Source organism: Phyllopteryx taeniolatus, chromosome 11, assembly GCF_024500385.1.
Source record: "Phyllopteryx taeniolatus isolate TA_2022b chromosome 11, UOR_Ptae_1.2, whole genome shotgun sequence".
In the NCBI taxonomy this organism is placed as follows: domain Eukaryota; kingdom Metazoa; phylum Chordata; class Actinopteri; order Syngnathiformes; family Syngnathidae; genus Phyllopteryx; species Phyllopteryx taeniolatus.
The window spans coordinates 24,910,458-24,931,104 of record NC_084512.1 but is presented as its reverse complement, the minus strand read 5'-3'; the positions used below and the strand labels follow the sequence as shown (position 1 = coordinate 24,931,104).

General features: G+C 44.2%; 1 protein-coding gene across 7 annotated transcripts in view; it reads right to left on the bottom strand.

Moving 5' to 3' along the window:
* The window catches only part of piezo1 (piezo type mechanosensitive ion channel component 1 (Er blood group)), a 214,416-nt gene that overhangs the window by 151,911 nt on the left and 41,858 nt on the right, over positions 1-20,647 (bottom strand). For 6 of the 7 annotated variants that reach the window (XM_061791069.1, XM_061791070.1, XM_061791071.1 and 3 more), the window contains 5 exons: positions 18,173-18,314; positions 13,343-13,556; positions 9,963-10,176; positions 4,254-4,425; positions 1,004-1,105 (listed from right to left, as the gene is read on the bottom strand). In XM_061791069.1, coding sequence (XP_061647053.1) covers positions 1,004-1,105; positions 4,254-4,425; positions 9,963-10,176; positions 13,343-13,556; positions 18,173-18,314 — 844 coding nt within the window. Of the gene's footprint in view, positions 1-1,003; positions 1,106-4,253; positions 4,426-4,974; positions 4,998-9,962; positions 10,177-13,342; positions 13,557-18,172; positions 18,315-20,647 lie in introns of those variants that run through there. The other variant, XM_061791075.1, reaches the window with a different exon arrangement.

Below are 20,647 nucleotides of genomic sequence, written 5' to 3'. Positions count from 1 at the left end.
CTCACTGGGGAAGAAACTCCAAAGCAACAGTATAAATGATTTTTGGAAAAAAATCTGAGTCATGGCTGTCCTCTCTGTGCCAGTCATAAAAGATAAGATTGGCAAGATATAAACTGCTCAGAAAATTATAGACCAATAGCTCTAGCTAGCATATTGTCTGAAATATTGGAGGAAATTCTGTTTAAAAGATTGGAGAAGTGCATTCTCTCTTCAGACAACAAATTTGGGTTTATTCATAAACATAGGGTACTCCGGTTTCCTCCCACATCCCAAAAACATGCATGGTAGGTCAATTGAAAACTCTAAATTGCCCGTAGGTGTGAATGTGAGTGTGAATGGTTGTTTGTTTACATGTGCCCTGCGATTGGCTGCCGACCAGTTCGGGGTGTACCCCGCTTCCTGTCCAATGATAGCCGGGATAGGCTCCAGCACGCCCGCGACCCTCGTGAGGAGAAGCGGCTCAGAAAATGGATGGATGGATTTGCAAAGACTAAAGTTGAGACAATCATTCTATATGCTTGATCAATGAATAAGACGACAAAGTTGGGAGTGTTTTAGATAAATATATGATTTTTAAACCCATTTTATGGGTCAAAATTGTAGACTAAATTCAAGCTGATGGGTGTGGTCTTCTCCACTTCCTGTCCCTTAGACACGCCCCCCCCTGGGTACTTAACCCTTAACTTCCACCTTCTCGCTCATCTTCTTGGCTCACTGCCCTTCCTGGCTAACATCTCCCCACCTGCGGGACGGCTTCGGCCAACTCCTCCCCCCTCCCCTTTGTTGCCAACACGTGCGCGAGCGTACGCCGAGCCGCGACAATGGCGGCGCCCCCCCCAATCATAGAAGCCGGCCATGCGGCTTCGATCGGTTCTTCCCAGCCTTGATCTGTTGTTACACGGTAACAGAAAACCAGTCTTTAAATCATCACAGATTTGAATTGTCCAATAAAAACTGAATAATATGTTTAAAATTACAAATGCAAATATAGTCATGAATTTACCTGAGTGTCATCTTCACAGTCCTCATTCTTTTGATTCCAGGAGCTCAACTCCACCATCTCCTCCTCATTTGCAGTTTTGAGCTCCTGCTGCTTGTCTTCATCCTAAGGAAAGGGGTGGGGGTACAATGGTAAACTATAATACCATCTCCAAAACGTCTGAATTATAAGTTGGAGTTCAATAAAAAGTCAAAGAAAACTTGGATCTTAAACCATGCATGACGTAACGTGAGACGTCAGAAAAACCTGTGACATTCACTGAGCATGTTAACACAGGTGCCAAACTCAAGTCGGGGGTGGGTGGGCGCAATGTCTGGAAGTCCGGCGTTGCCGATCAACCAGAGTGGTGTAATCTAGGGGCATTGCACAGAGTGCATACTTTTGGGACAGTCATTACTTTTGGCGGAAATGCACAGACAGCACCCACCCCCCCTCCTCCCCGTTATCGATTGGCCAGTACAACAAGTTGGAGGTCACCAGGGGTGAGGGAGTCAGTGGCCTGGGAGGGTTTTTGATGATGTGATTCGTTTTTTGGGGAATAATGCTGTCCACACAAAAGAAGATATAGTATACAGTGGTGCTTTGAGATAAGAGTGACCCTTGAATTTTGAGACACCAGCAGTCATTTGACCGATTATTTGCTTTGACTTGCAAGCACAAACTTGAGATGCGAGCGCTGTGTGACGGCAGTAAACGCAACTCATCTCACTTCACAATCAGCAGCACTTCGTAAAATTTGTGAACAGTTCTTCAAAAAGATGACGCCTCAAGCTGTTTAAGGACACTGCCAATCAAACTAAACATAAAACGGAGAATTACGTTGCATATTTAAAACAACCAAACCCGGTAGCTTAATGCTAGCCATTGACATGCTAATAATTAACATTGATTATCTAATTTTTACAACAAATACGGTGTTGCAAAAAAAAAAAAAAAAAAAAAAAAAAGTTATCATTGCAGCTTATTGAGTCGCTGAGAATAGTGACAATGCGAATACAGACAAGTGAAGAGACACTGTGCTTTGTTTATCTGTATAACGGTGTTATACTAACCCGGGTGGCCAAGGCTGACACACCAGAAGGTGCAGCAGAATGAATTGAATTAAACCATTAAACCATGATGCACAAACTGTTCAGTGTTTTACATTCTAATTAATTATTTTGTTACTCCATTTTTATATGAAGTACAATATTGCAGAGTTCTATTTTATTTTCTTTTTTTAAACACATTATACAATTTCTGTTAGGTTTTTTTAAGAGGTTTAAATGCATTAATGACATTTCCATTTATTTAAAATGAAAAAAGATGTTAGATACTCGCATTTTGAGTTAGGAGCGTGGTCACGGAACAAATTAAACTTGTATCTCAAGTCACCGCTGTATGTTGAAACCATCTCCTTCACCTCATTGATTTTAATGGACTATTGCAAACTGTAACCTCTCAATGCTCTCTGGAGACCACAGCTTGATGTCTGGGATTATTTCATCAGCCCTCTTGACTACAGGTGAGGTCCGGTATACAAATACTTTATTCTTTATTTCAGACCCACAGGGATCCATATCACAGAGTGATGCACTGCTTTCCTCTCCTGAGATGCCGGATGGCGGACCAGAATTTCCTCGAAGCCGTCCGGAATTCTTTCTCCATTGCCTCACCGAACTCCTCCCATACCCGAGTTTTTGCTTCAGGGACCACCAAAGCTGCATTCTGCTGGCCAGCCGGTACCCATCAGCTGCCTCAGGAGTCCCACCGGCCAAAAAAGACCGACTCCTTCTTCAGCTTGACGGCATCCCTCACCATTGATGTCCACCAACGGGTTCGGGGATTGCCACGACGACAGGCACCAACCACCTTATGGGCACAGCTCCGGTCGGCCGCCTCAGCAATGGAGGCGCGGAACATGGTCCACTCGGACTCGATGTTCCCCGCCTCCCCCCGGGAACATGAGCAAAGTTCTGTCGGAGGTGGGAGTTGAAACTCCTTCTGACAGAGGATTCGGCCAGATGCTCCCAGCAGACCCTCACAATACGTTTGGGCCTGCCACGTCGGACCGGCATCTTCCCCCACCATCGGAGCCAACTCACCTCCAGGTGGTGATTAGTTGAAAGCTCCGCCCCTCTCTTCACCAGAGTGTCCAAGACATGCGGCCTCAAGACTGATAACACGACCACAAAGTCGAATCATCAAACTGCGACCTAGGGTGTCCTGGTGCCAAGTGCACGTGTGGACACCCTTATGCTTGAACATGGTGATCGTTATGGGCAATCCGTGATGAGCACAGAAGTCCAATAACAGAACACCACTCGGGTTCTGATCGGAGGGGGGCGGTGTTCCTTCTAATCACGCCCTTCCAGGTCACACTGTCATTGCCCACGTGAGCATTGAAGTCCCCCAGCAGAACGATGGAGTCCCCAGCAGGAGCGCTCTCCAGCACCCCCTCCAAGGACTCCAAAAAGGGTGGGTACTCTGAACTTCTGTTTGGTGCCTAGGCACAAACAACAGTCAGGATCCGTCCCCCCACCCGAAGGCGGAGAGAGGCTACCCTCTCGTCCATCGGAGTGAACCCCAACGTACAGATGCCAAGCCGGGGGGCAATAAGTATACCCACACCTGCTTGGCGCCTCTCACCGTGGGCAACTCCAGAGTGGAAAAAAGTCCAACCCCTCTCGAGAGGACTGGTACCAGAGCCCAAGCCGTGTGTGGAGGCGAGCCCAACTATATCTAGTCGGAACCTCTCGACCTCACACACCAGCTCGGGCTCCTTCCCTGCCAGAGAGGTGACATTCCACCACCCTAGAGCCAGCTTCTGTAGCCGGGGATCGGATCGCCAAGGTCCCCGCCTTCGGCCACCGCCCACCTCACACTGCACTGGATAATGCATAACACTTAGGGAGCACTTTTCAAGGCACTCAAAGACGATTTACAATTGCACACATTATTCATTCACTCCATAGTCACACCCTATTGGGGGTAAGCTACTTGTGAAGCCACAGTTGCCTTGTGGCAGTCTGACGGAACCGTGGCTGCCATTCTGTGCCTATGGCCCCTCCAACCACTACCAAAAATCCAATCACATTCTTTCATTGGCAATGTGGGTTAAGTGTCTCGCCCAGGGACACGTCGACGGCACATAATTCCATTAAGTTTAAAGAATGACATAGAATTACAAACTTTTAATCCATGCAAACTGATCAAATACTCTAAGTTTCATTTCAAATTTCAGCCAGAAAGAGAAGGCAAGGCAAACAGATACCTGGTGAAGTGTTCCATGACATCCTGTTTTTAGAACCATTGCTGAGATAATGTAGAGAAGGAATAGTATTCCTGGGTTGATATAAACTGGCCAGTCATATTCAGCATTAAAGTTGAAGTCATATGGTGTAGAGCAGTTTCCAGGTTTGATAATGTCCTTCAGACCGAAGAGCCTTGATAGGAACAGACAAAGAAGAAAATTCGGAGTGATCAGAATGATGATCATCACTGATACCGTAATGACAAGCATAGTTTGTGATACACTGCATGAAAAATATGCATTGCATTTAGAATGAGGCATAATTGGCTCATAATAATAATAATGTAATTCATTCAAAAATATTAAATTATAAGATAAGAGTGGAAGAAATAATTATTTGATCCCTCACTGATTTTTTAAGTTCACCCACTGACAAAGACATAAGCGGTCTATAATTTAATGGTAGGTTTATGTTAACAGTGAGAGAAAGAAAAAGAAAATCCAGAAAATCACATTTAAAAAAAGTTTAAAAAAAAAAAAAAAAAAAAAAAAAAAAACTTTATTTGCATTTCACTGAGTGAAATGAGTATTTGATCCCCTACCAGCAATAAAGAATACTGGCTTCCACAGACTAGTCCTCTCACTTTAAGAAAGTACTCCTAAACTTAACTCGTCAGCTGTATGAAATGCACCCTTCTCAACAAAGACACCTGTCGACAGAATGAATCAATCAGACACCAACCTCTCCATCATGGGCAAGACCAAAGAACTTTCTAAGGACATGAGCGACAAGCTTGCAGACCTGCACAAGGCTGGAATTGGCTACAAGACCATTGGTAAGAGGCTGCGTGAGAAGGAGACAACTGTTGGTGCAATAATTACAAGTAGAAAATGGAATAAACAAAATGACTGTCAATCTCTCTTGGTCTGGGGCTCCTCGAAATATTTCACCTTGTGGTGTATCAATGATTATGAGAAAGGTTAGGGATCAGCCCAGAACTACATGAGAGGAGCTTTTTAATGATCTCAAGACAGCTGGGACCACAGTCATAATATCATGGGAAAATTCGGATTCAGGTGGGTTTTTTTCCCCTTTTTTTCTGTTTCTTTTCTAATACATTGGTTGATTTTGGGACAACAAACCGACCCAGGGAATGCTGTCTTTTTCTGTTGAGGAAAAAAAACATAAAAAATCTGAAAGTGGGACACCATATTGTCATTTGAAAGATGAATTGCTGTTGGTCAATTTGCTGCACATTTCTTTTAATCATTTTGATAATGTATTGTCATTTTTCAAATGTGCACTGATTGCATGAGTTTTGGCGTTGAAAAAACAGCAACACGTGAAAATCGGTTGAGAAATGACCAAGTTACGACTTAATTTCAATGTCCTGCCTTCTATGGGAACGTCGCCCCTGCCAACATGGCTGCTACATAGGCACGTCCATTAGCCAGGCTGCTCCAGGGCACTGGTGTATCTAGTTTTCATACAGTACTGGTGTGAACAGCTATTTTTATGTGATTACCGGACGGTAGTCATTGAGACAGGAGAGCGACGACTTCTTCGGTACCGCGATGATGGTGGTGGCTTTGAAGCATGTGGGGACAACACCCTGACTCAAGGAGGTGTTGAAGATGTCTGTGAAGACATTTGTGAGTTCAGTTGCACAGTCCCTCAGAACATGACCAGGTATGTTATCTGGGCCCGGGGCTTTTAGTGTGTTGATCCTATCAGCAGATCTGTTCACGCTGTCCCGGGTCAGTGTCGGCACTTGGTCAGCAGAAGGGGGTGGAGTCTTGCTGTTGTGTGCCGCAAAGCGAGCAAAGAAGTCATTCAGCTCATTTAGCAGGGAGGTGGAGCTGTCACAGTTCTGTGGTGAGGGTTTATAGTCCGTAAAGGTCTGAATACCTCGCCATAGACTCCTGGTGTCACTGCTGTCACTGAAGCGGTGGGATCTTCCTGGAGTACTCCCTCTGGGCCTCCCTGATGCTACGGGACAGATTGGCCCTGGCTGTCCTTAGGCCCGACTCATCCCCAGACCTAAAAGCCGCGTTACGGACCTTCAATAGTCTGTAGACCTCCCCCGACAGCCATGGCTTCTGATTAGCACGGACAGTGATGGGCTTAGAGGTGGTGACATCATGCACTTGCTGATGTAGGCAGTAACATTCATTGTGTAGTCCTGGAGGTCTGTGATAGAGTTGTAGGTGGCAGCCTGTTTGAACATGGTCCAGTCTGTGGGGGCAAAACAGTCTTTAAGTGTCTCAAGGGACCCTTCTGGCCACACTCAGACCTGTTCCTAACTGGTTGGGAGACTTTAACCAGTGGTCTGTAAGATGACAAAAACACAGCACTCTCCCACAGTCTTACAAGTAGAGTGGAGCAGTCGAATGTAATCCAGCTTGTTGTCCAGAGAGCGTACGTTGGCGAACACGATTGAGGGAATAGCCAGCTTGTGTGGTTTAGCCGCTAGCCTAGCTCGGATACCTCAGCGCTTGCCCCGTTTCTGTTTCCGCCTTCGCCGTTTGTGGCACCTCCACTCTGGGCGCGATGCAGGAGTGGGGGTCGCAGCTGTTGTAGGCACCCGGAGCAACCCGCAGTTCCGTAGCTCCTCAGTGAGAGTAGAGTTTAACTCCATGAAAGTAGTTCTGCAGATATCGAGGAGAAGCTTGCAACTGTATCTTTAGAGTTTTCAACCAACCTACCATGCATATTTTTGGGATGTGGGAGGAAATCAGAGTACCCGGAGAAAACCCACGCAGGCAAGGGGAGAACATGCAAACTCCACACAGGCGGGGCCGGGGATTGAACCCCGGTCCTCAGGAATGTGAGGCAGACGCTCTAACCAGTCGGTCGTCCTGTCCCTGCAGCTGAAAAACACCCCCAGAGCATGATGCTTCACCACCATGCTTCGCTGTTGGGACTGTATTGGACAGGTGATGAGCAGTGCCTGGTTTGCTCCACACAAACCGCTTAGAATTAAGGCCAAAAATTTCTGTCTTGGTCTCATCAGACCAGAGAATCTTATTTCCCACTATCTTGGAGTACTTCAGGTGTGTTTTTTTTTTTAGAAAACTCCATGCGGGCTTTCATGTGTCTTGCACTGAGGAGAGGCTTCCGTCGGGCCACTCTGCCATAAAGCCCCGACTGGTGGAGGGCTGCAGTGATGGTTGACTTTCTAGAACCCGACTCCATCTCTGGAGCTCAGCAACAGTCATCTTTGGGTTCTATTTTTACCTCTCTCACCAAGGCTTTTCTCCCCCGATTGCTCAATTTGGCTGGACGGCCAGCTCTAGGAAGGGTTCTGGTCTTCCCAAACGTCTTCCATTTCAGGATTATGGAGGTCACTGTGCTCTTAGGAACTTTCAGTGCAGCAGACACCTTTCTTGTAACCTTGGCCAGATCTCTGCCTTGCCACAATTCTGTCTCTGAGCTCTTCAGGCAGTTCCTTTGACCCTATGATTCTCATTTGCTCTGACATGCACTGTGAGCTGTAAGGTCTTATATAGACAGGGGTGTGGCTTTCCTAATCAAGTCCAATCAGTATAATCAAACACAGCTGGACTCCAATGAAGGTGTAGAAGGCAAGAAGTTTCCAACTACTACGACATTTTGCAATTTGTTGCCAGTGTATTCCGGTCTGTTAATGATTTCATCTATCCATCTACTTTTTAGGTCTTCGCCGTGGTCGCTTTGTGTCCAGTGGTATCCAATTGTTAGTTTCTGTGGTCCACCTTTTGTCAGCTCTTCGGGCAACGTGGCCAGCCCATTTCCATTTAAGACATCGGTAACTCGCGTCTACTGTCTTATCCAACTGCATCTTGTCACGAATGCTTATTTTCAACATTTGGCGTTCCATGTTCCTTTTGGGTTACACATAGTGTTTGTATAACTTTGGCATTCGTACCAAAAATCCTTCCATAAGCCTGACAGGCAAGCTTTATGCGGCGTTCAACTTCAGTCCTTTTATTTCCATCCATTGTTGGAAAGTTGGCCTAAATAGATGTATTTGTCGACGGCATCTAAAACATAGTCCTCCATTTTGATATCGTTTTGTGGACAGTAACGATTGAACATGACCTTCGTTTTGCTTTTGTTCATTTTCAGACCTGAGCGACGGATTTTTAACTCTTATTCCTGAATACGACGCTGTAGTTGTTCAGCATTGTAGGAAAATAAAATGTCGTCTGCAAAACGAAGATGGCTCAAGTAAGTGCCGTTAATTTTTAGTCCTTTTTCCCAAAGACAGTGTGTCACCTTGCCTGACCCTTTTCCAAGACTTATTCGCACTCTTCCATCATCAATTCGTATTGAACCAGAAGAATCGTTGTATATTGATTGTAGAATGTTGATATAGGTCGGCCCTATCCCTTGATTTAACAGCGCCTGCAGTATCAAAGTCGTGGTGATGCTTTTTCATAGTCGATGAAGGCTACACACAGAGGCATTTTTGTACTCGTGTTGTACGAATATTTGTTGAACTGTCTGTATGTGGTCCATAGTATTAAAACTACTACGAAAACCCAATTGTTCTATCGGCTGTGCTTCACTAAGTTTGATTCCAATTCGTTTGTCCAATATCTTTGCAAAGACTTTATAAATTGTTGAGACCAGGCTTATTGGGCGATAATTTCTTAGGTCCGTTTTATCGCCTGATTTATGTAGCAAAATGATTTCTGCGTCTTTCCATGTCGCCAGTACTTCTTGCAAGTCCAAGCAGCGTTGAAATAGATACACACACACACACTGTCATGAAAAAGTATTGGCCCCCTTCTCAAATTCTTATATTTTTGTATAGTTTCCCCACTTTAATGTTTAAGATCATAAAACAAATGTAAATAACAGACAAATATAACCCTAGTGAACTCAAAATGCTGTTTTTAAGTGGTGGTTTAATTTATTAAGGGAAAAAAAGCTATTCAGTTACCTGAAACTGTGTGAAAAAGTAATGGCCCCCTCAACCTAATAACTGGTTGGGCCATCCTCAGCAGCAACAACTGAAATCAAGTGTTTTCTATAACTCGTCAGGAGTCTTTCACATCTCTGTGGCGATATTTTGGCCCACTCTTCCTTGCAGAATTGTTTGAATGCATCCATGGCAGAGTCTTGGAACTCAGTTTCTTCCTTATTCTTGTGTCATGAACACTGACCTTAACTGAGGCAAGGGAGGCCTGCAGTTCTTTAGAAGTTGTCCTGAGTTCCTTTGTGGGCTCCTGGATGAGTCATTGCTGTTCTCTTGGGGTAATCTTTGTAGGGCGGCCACTCCATGGATGTTTCACCACTGTTCCATGTTTTCTCCTTGTGAGGTTAATGGCTCTCCCTATGGTTCGCTGGAATCCTAAAGCTTTAGAAATGGCTAAACTTCTACTGGGAACTACTTAACTCCTGAAAAGCTATTTTATGTTGAAATAGTGACGCTACGGAGAAATGTATTTTAACTAGTAGTGTCGCTAGTATCCACCACTGCTGTGTTTGGTTGTAAAGATAACGTTACCTGCGGAGCACAGTGCGAGACATCTCGCGCTTGTTTTACGAGATGAAAAGCATTAAGCCTCAGGCAACCGATTCCTAGCCTCGCGATATCCGGTTCACAGCACTACAACCGATGTATCCAAGGACTCCTGGTGGATTTTGTATCGATAGTCTATCTGATAGTACAGTACAGGTGATGAATTGACTTAAAAGGTGATCAATGATTACCTTGTTAAAAGTACTGTATATAATCTTACCTTGCCCACAGACTGTGTGGTGGGAAAAGAACCTGGGCCAGAAGACACTGGTATAGGTACAGACAAACAAGGTGGCCAGCAGTGAAGAAGCCCACCATCACATACAGAGTGTTGAAACCCAGATGGCTAATTGGAAGGTGACATGCCCACCATGTGCTGACACCAATGAAGAGCAGGAAGTAGATGGCTGAGAAAGCAGACGGCAACGTGATTCCTAGAGAGAAAAAAGGCCTGCCATCAGAAAAAAAGATATTTCCACACGTCTGTGAGAGGCAATGATGAGAGGTTTAGCAGATTATTCTTATTTAACCGGTGGCTGCCTAGGTTTTGTATCGACCACGGAATAAAGACGGAGGAAGGACAGCCTTCACCCTAACGGGGAAGGTGTTATCACTCTTTCTACAAACAGAGTACTGTCCATGACAGCACAAAATAGAGCAGACTAGGACATAGGTGATTAGCAAGGTGTGAAGTCTGTAAGGTTAAGGCTACCTAGTACTATGCTGGACTCTAACAACACACGTAGTTCTTTATATAGAACAGAGCGACATACTATACATTCTGCTCCATTGCTCGGTGAGGGGCTAAGTGATGATGACTGAATCTGAGGCTGTTGCTGTATGGATTCTGCACCGACCAACTGGGATGAGAGTTGGAAGAAGTCCAAGATGAGTCTTTGCGAAGGAGGATTCTGCTCCAACCTACCGGGCTAGGTCCTGAGGCAGAATCACATCCCAAAGGCATCTAGCTGTGTCGTTTCATCTCTATAAATAGACTCTTATGCCATCTTAATTAACATTGTGCAGCACCATACTATGTGATGAATGTTGCCCACTTGACATCCATTAAAGCCTGGTCATCCTGAAGGGTGAATCCCCCAATCTACGGTCCCTTCTCAAGGTTTCTTTTTTCCCCAGAATGGGATTTTAAGTTTTTTTCTTGCCCGATTGGGGGAGTTAGATCAGGGGATGTCGCCAATAATTGCCAACTATAGGCTTGTGAAGCCCTTTGGGACTCTTTTTTATGGTTAAGTGAGTTCGATGCAAATTTTCTTTAGCTCGTCAATGGTGTTTTTTGTTCATTGTGTGTTAGCTTTGAGCTAGCAATTTTTGTGAACAAAAACGAAGAAATAAACTAAGTCTGTGATGTATTTCAACTTTTAAATTGATGTAATTCTTTTGTTATACGAGTTTAGTTTTAAAGTGAGCTTCAACTGGAGTGTCAATAAACGAATTTAAGGAAGCAACATTCACTCTTACTCCTTGCTACAATGGTAGCACCTTAGCAACCTGTTGTTGTGATCATGTGGGATCTGCATGCCGTCCGGCTGCTGCTGGATAGAAGTGCTGGAGCAGCATGGAATGCAGCGCTTGTATATGAGTGGTAAAATCGGACATTTTACATCCAGTCCGATGTGATACTCGATTTTTTGCTGACATCGGACTGATATCTGATCTCAAAGATCAGCTCGGAACACAATACCCTCTACATCTTTTGTTTGCATTTCCTTCAAAAGTGAATGATGCTTCTTTACATTAGTTTACTTGAATGAACACACTCAAATTCTGGGTATTGACAGTAAAGACAAATATTACATACATATACATCATTCACTTTAAATGAACAATCGCTGTTTTGAGTGTGTATAAGAAGATGGCTCCATTAACCCTCTTGTTTTAAAGTTTGCAACGAGAACATCTTAGTCCGCTCTATAAAATTTGACATATTTGTGCGTGGTTTAACGGTTTTAAAAACAAAAACACTTGGAAAACACAAGACCTAAAACTGATAGTAGGGACTTTGAATGCTGGGACTATGACACAAAAAGCTAGGGAGTTAGTTGACATGATGATGAGGAGAAAGGTAGATATATTGTGTGTCCAATTTATTTCACCTGCTAATACTTTCTTTTAAGTATATACTAAACTACTACATTTATTTCAGAAATGTTCATGGTTTGTAATTTAAATACTTGTTGGAAGGTCTATTTTTTTTTTTTTTTTTAAAGTTTTGTTTAAAACTGTCCTCTTCCGGTCAGCCATTTTGGAAGTGAGATCATTGTTGGATGCTCATCAGAAGCAGAGAGCAGTGATTGAATTTCTTGCTAAATATTTTCAAAAGGGGGACGCTGTAATAGGCCCCAGCACAGTCAAAAAGCCACTATACAATTGAGAAAAGATTCATCACCTTTGTGACACTTTGCAGCACCTCCATGGCTTATTCCCAGAAATTTAGCGATGTCAACGATGACGCTACGATCTGACTGCGCTGTAGCCTATTGCAGCGTCCCCATGCACAATTTTGACAATGTTACTGATGATTCCAAAGCAAGAAATTCAACAACAGCTCTCTGATTCTAACAAGCATCCAACAATGACCTCATTTCCAAAATGGTCGACGACTGCCTTAAACAATTTTTTTTTAAATTGTTTATTTTAAACAAGTATTTAAAACAAAGCGGCACGGTGGGCGACTGGTTAGAGCGTCTGCCTCACAGTTTGGGGGACCAGGGTTCAAAGCCCGGCCCCTCCTGTGTGGAGTTTGCATGTTCTCCCCATGCCTGCGTGGGTTTTCTCCGGGCACTCCGGTTTCCTCCCACATCCCAAAAACATGCATGCTAGGTTCCTTGAAGACTCTAAATTGCCAGTAGGTGTGAATGGGAGTGTGAATGGTTTGTTTGTTTGTATGTGCACTGCGACTTGCTGGCAACCAGTTCAGGGTGGACCCCGCCTCCTGCTCGATGATAGCTGGGATAGGCTCCAGCACTCCCGCGACCCTTGTGAGGAGAAGCGGCTCAGAAAATGGATGGATGGATGGATGGATGGATGGATATTTAAAACAAGTAAACTCCAAACCGTGAAAATGTCAGGGAAAAAACAAAACAATAATTAGTAGGTTACATTAAACTGGGATCATTTCTTTTTGACTGCCCCTCGTATGGTATGCAAGGGTCTCTCTCATGCGTTGAGTCCCACTCGAGTTCTACACAGGACACGCCCGACTGCAATATGATTGGCTGCTGCATCACGGGAAAGGCAGCCAACGCAGATGCAACGAGAGGACAAATTATGGAATTATACGGTTAGTGGGATTCATGATAACACCGCCACACTGAAATCAGATACTTCTTTTCATGACTGGAAGCAGGAGGACATGTCGTACCTGGAAGCAGCAGCCAATTATATTGCAGAGCTGCATGTCCTGCAGGTCGTCACATTGCAGCGGGGCGTGTCCTGCCTAGAACACGAGTGGGAGGCATAATAATGCCTCTCTCACTCCTCTCTTATCAGCATCATCTTTCAGACTTTCGTATGAACGAATTAAAACTTATTTCCTTCTCTTTTAGTATGTGTGAGTGTGACGGCTTATGCAGGTCCTACCAGCCAGAGCAAGTAGGCTAATGGCAAAGATTCTCCCAAGGTCCAGCAGTACTTTATGGACTACGGCCTTCAGACGTTCAGCCAGCTGCTTGGCTAATGTTGCAGTTGACAAGCCATGAGTGGCGTCACCGGGAAATGATCCTCCTTCATCCTCATCCTCATCCTCTGATTCGTCCTCGATTTCATTCTCGTCATCTGTTCCTTCATCTTGCATCTATGTTCAAAGTGGGGGAAAGAACGAGGATGTTTATTGTATGAAATAATAAAGTGTTGAAGTGTAACACTATTTCAGAACTAGGCATTATACAGTCCGCAGGCCTCATCTGGCCATTGAAGCCACCGTCATTTGACTCAAGACGTGCTGAGTCAGTGTCACTGACAGCGTATTTTTTAGTTGTATAACTTTACAGTTATTATTTTGCCATCAAAAGCGCTTTCTGTCTTGTTTTTGTTTTTTATCGTTTGATGATTCACAAAAACCAAAAATATCACTGTCAAAGCATCCCTGTTCTGCTTGATGTTTCTTTTCACAAAAATCTTGTTTCTTACTGTTCTTCTGCTGATTACTAAAGAACGGAAACACTTTTTCTGGTGAAAGAAGAGTCTCCTCTTTATTTTGGTAGGTTCTTATATTGTGATATATTGCGAACCCTCCTGATATGGTCACTCTTTTTGTAAAAAAACATCAAACTAACCTTGTTAAACATATATCCAAATCCCAATTTGCAAAGCATACCTTCCCAATAGTAAACACACAGACAATAAGAGATATATTTTCATGATTTCATCCAACAAAAATGATTTCATTTCAACAAAAACTGATAATTGTACTTGTGCAAAAGTATGTAAAACCTCTATTAGTAGTTTGTGTTGCCTCCTTTTGCAACCTTTACTGCAACCAGACATTAACTGTAACCACTAACCGGTCTCTCACATCTGTTTATGGGGATTTTTGCAAAACTCAGCCAGTTGAGAGAGTTTGGGGTGATATCTGGCATGCACCAACTTATTCAGGTCACGCCACAACATTTCAATTCGATTAAGGGCCAGACTTTAACTGTGGCAATTCACAATACAAATCCTCTTTCTCTGATGCCTTTCCTTTGTACTTTTGCTGGAATGCTTGAGTTCATCGTCTTGTTTTTTAATCCATTTCCTTCTCAGCTTCAACTCCCTGAATGATGGCAGGAGATTGTGGTCAAGAATTTCTTAATACACCTGGAAATTCATGGCTCTTAACATACGATGGAGTTGTCCAGGTCCAGAAGTGGAAAACGAGCCCCAGACCTTCACCATGCTTCATTGTTGGGAGGAGGTTCTTTACTTCATATGCAGTGCTGGCTTTCCTCCAAACATGGTGGTTTTGATTGTGACCAAATAATTTTGGATTTGTCTGTCCAGAGAAAGGACTTCCAAAAGGCCTTTGGATTGTCCAAGTACTCCCTGGCAAAGTTCAAAAGGGTAGATTTGTTCTTTTCAAGAGCAGATGCTTCCTTCTAGAAATGCTCCCATAAATGTCATGGCTATTCATCGTTCATCTCATAGTGGATGCATGCACATTTACTGTATCCGAGATGCTGCCGGAGAGATCTGCAACTCTGTAGAGGTGATTTCTGGGTAAGCCTTTACCTATTTTTTTTTCTGTTTTTTCTGGGTATAGTTTTGATAGGCGTCCCATTTTGGCAGAGTTGCTGTCCTGTTGAAGACAATCCACTTGTTAATTATTTGTCTTACCGTGGATGTAAGGAGCTGGAATCTTTCGAGAATGGTCTGACAGCCCGCCCCAGATGGATGGACTGTCAATACCCTCTTCTTCATGTCTTCGGCTTTCTCCTTTGCTCTTGGTTTTGTTGACTTGTGTGGGACCACAGTTGGTTTGGTTTCTTTCATCTCTATTAATTAGTTCGGTCAAACCCTTTCCCAAGGTTGCCTTACTTCATTTGCAGCGTATATTGGCATTGGATAAGACGTAATTTATTTAAGAAATAAATTATTTAAAGGTGAACGCCTTTGTTCACTTCTGGTTTAGTCCGATAGACATTTAACGTCAGAATCAAACTAATTTTGCCTCGAAAGGGCACCGCGTCTCTTTTTCATATGTATAAAATGTAAGAAAAAGTGACATCTTATCAGTTTCATAATCGGAATGTTGCTACATTGAGGAAATACAAATCCTAGATGACAGAGGTTTCCTGATTAAACTCAAAACACGCACAAAACACAACAAGGGGTGGAATTTTATAGAGTATTTAATGAAATCTATGAGGGATCTATAGGGAAACACACAGAGGGGTCTAATTACAAAAAGGAAACACGACTAATGGTGACAAAGAAAAATAGGTGTACGAAAAGGGGAATAGGACAGCGTGTCTTGCGGGGCTAAAGCTGATAATGTGAGCGTTTAATGCGGAGGGAGGGTGGGGGGGGGGGGGGGGGGAGAGAGAGCGAGAGAGAGACTTTGTCTGTGTTTTATCCTGTAGAAACCCCTTTTTATTATTACATTTTCGATAAAATGCAACACTTGCATCATTCTTTTGTGTGACTGGGTTCGGAACAAAACCACCTGAACTCTGACGCCCCGCAAACATGTAGATGCACACACACGATACACGACACACACACACACTCAGGGTTGCACCAGCCACTTTAGCAGCATTGGAGTTTTGTCACCTAACTTATAAATGTACTGTCTTTTGTAGCACTGCGGGCCCTTGAGTACCGTAATTTCAATCTTCAATTTCAAGATGTATGTGTTACGCATATTGAAGATTTGACAATAAAAGTACCTTGTACTTTGTGAATACATGGTGAAGAGCTATTTTGACGTGATTACGCCAACATTAACCAGTGACATTAACGACATTAACTACAGTTCAATAAATAACATACATACTGTAAATAGCATTATTTTGGGATTTTTGTGAAATGATTTCAGAGCACAAATGCTATTAGATTTGTTATTGGATGATCGAGGAGGTGGAGGCGGGACTTTCACCTCCAATGGAACAGATTTCTGCCTTACACCGTGGCGCAGACAGCGAGTTTTCATCTCACATCCAAGCGTTATGCACAAAGTCAGTGATTGTCACGCAGCATGAGTAGAAGCACAACATAGATCCTTCCGTTCATCCATACCAAGACCGTTTGTAAACTGAAAATAATACATAACTAAGGTAAGGTTTCTACAAAAATTTTGGACGCAACCCGAATTGTTCGTAAAGAGGGTCATTCGTAACCCGAGGTTCCACTGTTAACACATTCTCACAAATTAATCATTAATCATTCCAGCGCGAATGAATGACAATGATTTAATCAGACATGCCAACACCAAAGGCATGAAAAGGGTGACCAAAAAAAACGTTGTAGCAGAGAATTATTGGTAGAGTAGCCAAATATTGTACTCAAGTACTGTTACTTGACAATAATGTGACTCAAGTAAAAGTACAAACTTTTAATTGAGTGAGAGTAAAAATTACACAATGAAATAATTACTCAAGAACTGAGTATGATTTTTTTAACCACTACGAAACAGCCTATGACGACAGCGACGGCGAGCCCTCCCAGGAAAAATGCATCGGATCTATACGCCTCAGGGAAATTGACTATTTTGAGTTCAAAACGGCAAATTTTGCCGAAAGGCGACTGATTCGCATGTATGTTTAATGATGTCAATAAAGGCAGCAGTCAGGTTACCGACACATCCCTGATGCGTTGTAAAAAAAAAAAAAAAAATAAAAATAAAAAAATAAAAACAACAGGATGCAGATTTATATTTGTTTTACTTCGCCTAATTAAAATGTAAGCAGCCTCTCTCTTCGTTGTCATCATACTGTCGTAGGTAAGCTTTTTTTTTTTTTCCATTTTACAGCTGACATCAAAGCCATCCGACATAATCTGAAACTAATTGGCTTCGCTCTTTCTTGCCACCGCCAAGGACGAAAGTCGTAGTCCGTTGTCGATTTTTTCTCCCCTGCGATCATGTGACAAGGTGCTGCTCCATGTAACACAGCAAAGACTCACCATACTTAAGTTAAGAATAAACAAATAGGAATTTAACAGCGAGGCAACACCATGACCAAGCACGTCTTTTGCCCATGATACAACGCAGCGTGACGACACGTTTCCAAGCCCTATTAGACTCCTCAAACAATGAGATTATCCAATTGCATACAAAATTAATAAATGTTTACGGCACTTAAATTATAACGGTTAACATATTTCCTTCAACAATAAATGCTTAATTTATTGTGTTTATCTTAAGTGGCACGGTACGTGTGTTTCAAAGCATTTGTTGTTTCTCTGATGTTACCTGTTCAAGTGGCTCGACCGTTGCTTGTCCAGCAACGTTATATCAAGATACAAACACAAGAAAACTTCAGTCAGATTGCTTGTGTTTCTTTAAAAAGTACAAGACATGTTTGAAGCAAGCACTAAATTGACTGTCAACAGTCTTCGCTTCCCCCTCGTATTCAAAAGTGAAACTGAAATTGAACCACAGCGGTGATTTGAATGAAGCTAGTGCTTCTTAAAATGTTCACTGATCAAATCCTCCTGTCATTGCGAGTGGTTTTAAGCTTCACTGCATCCATGAGCATCTGTTTGATGCTGTGACTAAGAGCGGGAAAGCGCAACAGGCACACACACACACACACACACATATATATATATATATACAAACACACAACGTCAATGCAAAGTGAATTCCAAAACTGAAAAACCACAGTCCATAAGGGGTTACCGAGTACCATCCCATCCCTATTTTTTACTGTTATGACAAAATTCCAGTTATTTTGAGAATAGTTTTAGTGATAAAATCACATGATAACTTACTGTTGTAATATTGGCGGGAGCCAATATTTCTCGGTTCGTGACCAATCTTCTGCAAAGGATGATGGTTACCAAAGAAATCCCACACAGCACAAGGTCAGGACACAGAAGGCGCAATACAGTCCAAGGATCCTCCAGTGGAAGCCTGACGAAAACACATTCATTTGTTCATACTGTATTGTGTATTCAAATATTTGAGTTTTAGCTACAGTACATAGAGCATACAACATTTTTAATATAATAATTTAGTCAAAACAAAAAACTAAACACTATTTGCTAACAATGTTCTAACGCCCTTTCAATGAGCTTATATGGGTAATTTTCATATAGTTTGATCAATAACTGAGTTTCCTTTTGAAAATCAAAATGATTTTTCTCCGATTGCTTCATGTGCCTTTTCCATGACAACTAACACAAATGCATCTTAGTGTCTTCATAGTTCCTTTTTGGGGTCATTCTTTGTCACTTCCCACTTTACGATTAAGGCCACTGGAGAGAGCCTAATTATGGCCTGCACCCATGGGGCCTGGCCGGGCACAGCCCGAAAGGGTAACGTGGGTCCCCCTTCCCAAGAGCTCACCACCTGTGGGAGGGGCCATAGGGGTCGGGTGCAGTGTGAGCTGGGCGGTGGCGATCCGATCCACGGCTACAGGAACTGGCTCTAGGGACGTGGAATGTCACCTCTCTGGCAGGGAAGGAGCCCGAGTTGGTGTGTGAGGTTGAGAAGTTCAGACTAGATATAGTCGGGCTCGCCTACACACACGGCTTGGGCTCTGGTACCAGTCCTCTCAAGAGGGATTGGACTCTTTTCCACTCTCGAGTTGCCCACGGTGAGAGGCGCCGAGCAGGTGTGGGTATACTTATTGCCCCCCGGCTATCGGCCTGTGCATTGGGATTCACCCCGGTGGATGAGAGGGTAGCTTCCCTCCGCCTTCGGGTGGGGGGACGGGACCTGACTGTTATTTGTGCCTATGCACCAAACAGCAGTTCAGAGTACCCACCCTTTTTGGAGTCCTTGGAAGGGGTGCTCCCGCTGGGGACTCCATCGTTCTGCTGGGGGACTTTAATGCTCACGTGGGCAATGACAGTGAGACCTGGAAGGGGGTGATTGGCCTGTGGGACTCCTGAGGCAGCTCATGGGTACCGGCAGGCCAAGCGAAATGCAGCTTGATGCAAAAACTTGGGTGTGGAAGGAGTTCGGTGAGGCCATGGAGAATGACTTCTGGATGGCTTCGAGGAAATTCTAGTCCACCATTCAGCGTCTCACGAGGGGGAAGCAGTGCACCATCAACATTGTGTATTGTGGGGATGGGGCGCTGCTGACCTTGACTCGGGACGTTGTGAGTCAGTGGGGAGAATACTTCGAAGACCTTCTCAACTCCACTGACACACCTTCCCATGAGGAAGTAGAGTCTGGGCTCTCCTATCTCTGGGGTTGAGGTCACTGAGGTGGTTAAAAAGCTCCTCGCAGGCAAGGCCCCAGGGGTGGATGAGATTCGCCCGGACTTCCGAAAGGCTCTGGATGTTGTAGGGCTGGACTGGTTGACACGCCTCTGCAACATCGCGTGGACATCGGGGACAATGCCTCTAGATTGGGTTGTGTTCCAACTAAAGGGGGATCACACTCCTCTGCCTCCCTGGTAAGGTCTATTCAGGGGTGCTGGAGAGGAGGGTCTGTCGGGAAGTCAAATCTCAGATTCAGGAGAAGCAGTGTGGTTTTCGTCCTGGCCGTGGAACAGCTCTTCACCCTCGGCAGGGTCTTCGAGGTCTACATGTGTTTTGTGGATTTGGAGAAGGCGTTCGACCGTGTCCCTCGTGGAGTCCTGTGGGGAGTGCTTCGGGTGTATGGGGTACCGAACCCCCTAATACAGGCTCTTTGGTCCCTGTACGACCAGTGTCAGAGTTTGGTCCGCATTGCCGGCAGTATGTCGGACTCGTTTCCAGTGAGGGTTGGACTCCGCCAAGGCTGCCCTTTTTTTTCTAGCCGCACCCAAGGTGTAGAGGGTGTCCAGTTTGGTGGCTTCATTATTGCATCTTTGCTTTTTGCAGATGATGTGGTTCTGTTGGCTTCATCAAGCCGAAATTTCCAACTCTCACTGGAGCGGTTCGCAGCCAAGTGTGAAGCGGCTGGGATGAGATTCAGCACCTCTAAATCTGAGACCATGTTCCTCAGTCGAAAAGGGTAGAGTGCCCTCTCCAGGTCGGGGATGAGATCCTTCCCCAAGTGGAGGAGTTCAAATATCTTGGGGTCTTGTTCACGAGTGAGGGGAGATTGGAACGCAAGAGCGACAGGCAGATCGGTGCAGCGTCTGCAGTGATGCGGACTTTGTATCGGTCCGTTGTGGTGGAGAAGGAGCTAAGCCGAAAGGCGACGTTCTCTATTTACTGGTCGCTCTACGTTCCTACCCTCACCTATGGTCACGAGCTGTGGGTCGAGAACGAGATCCCGGATACAAGCGGCCAAAATGAGTTTCCTCT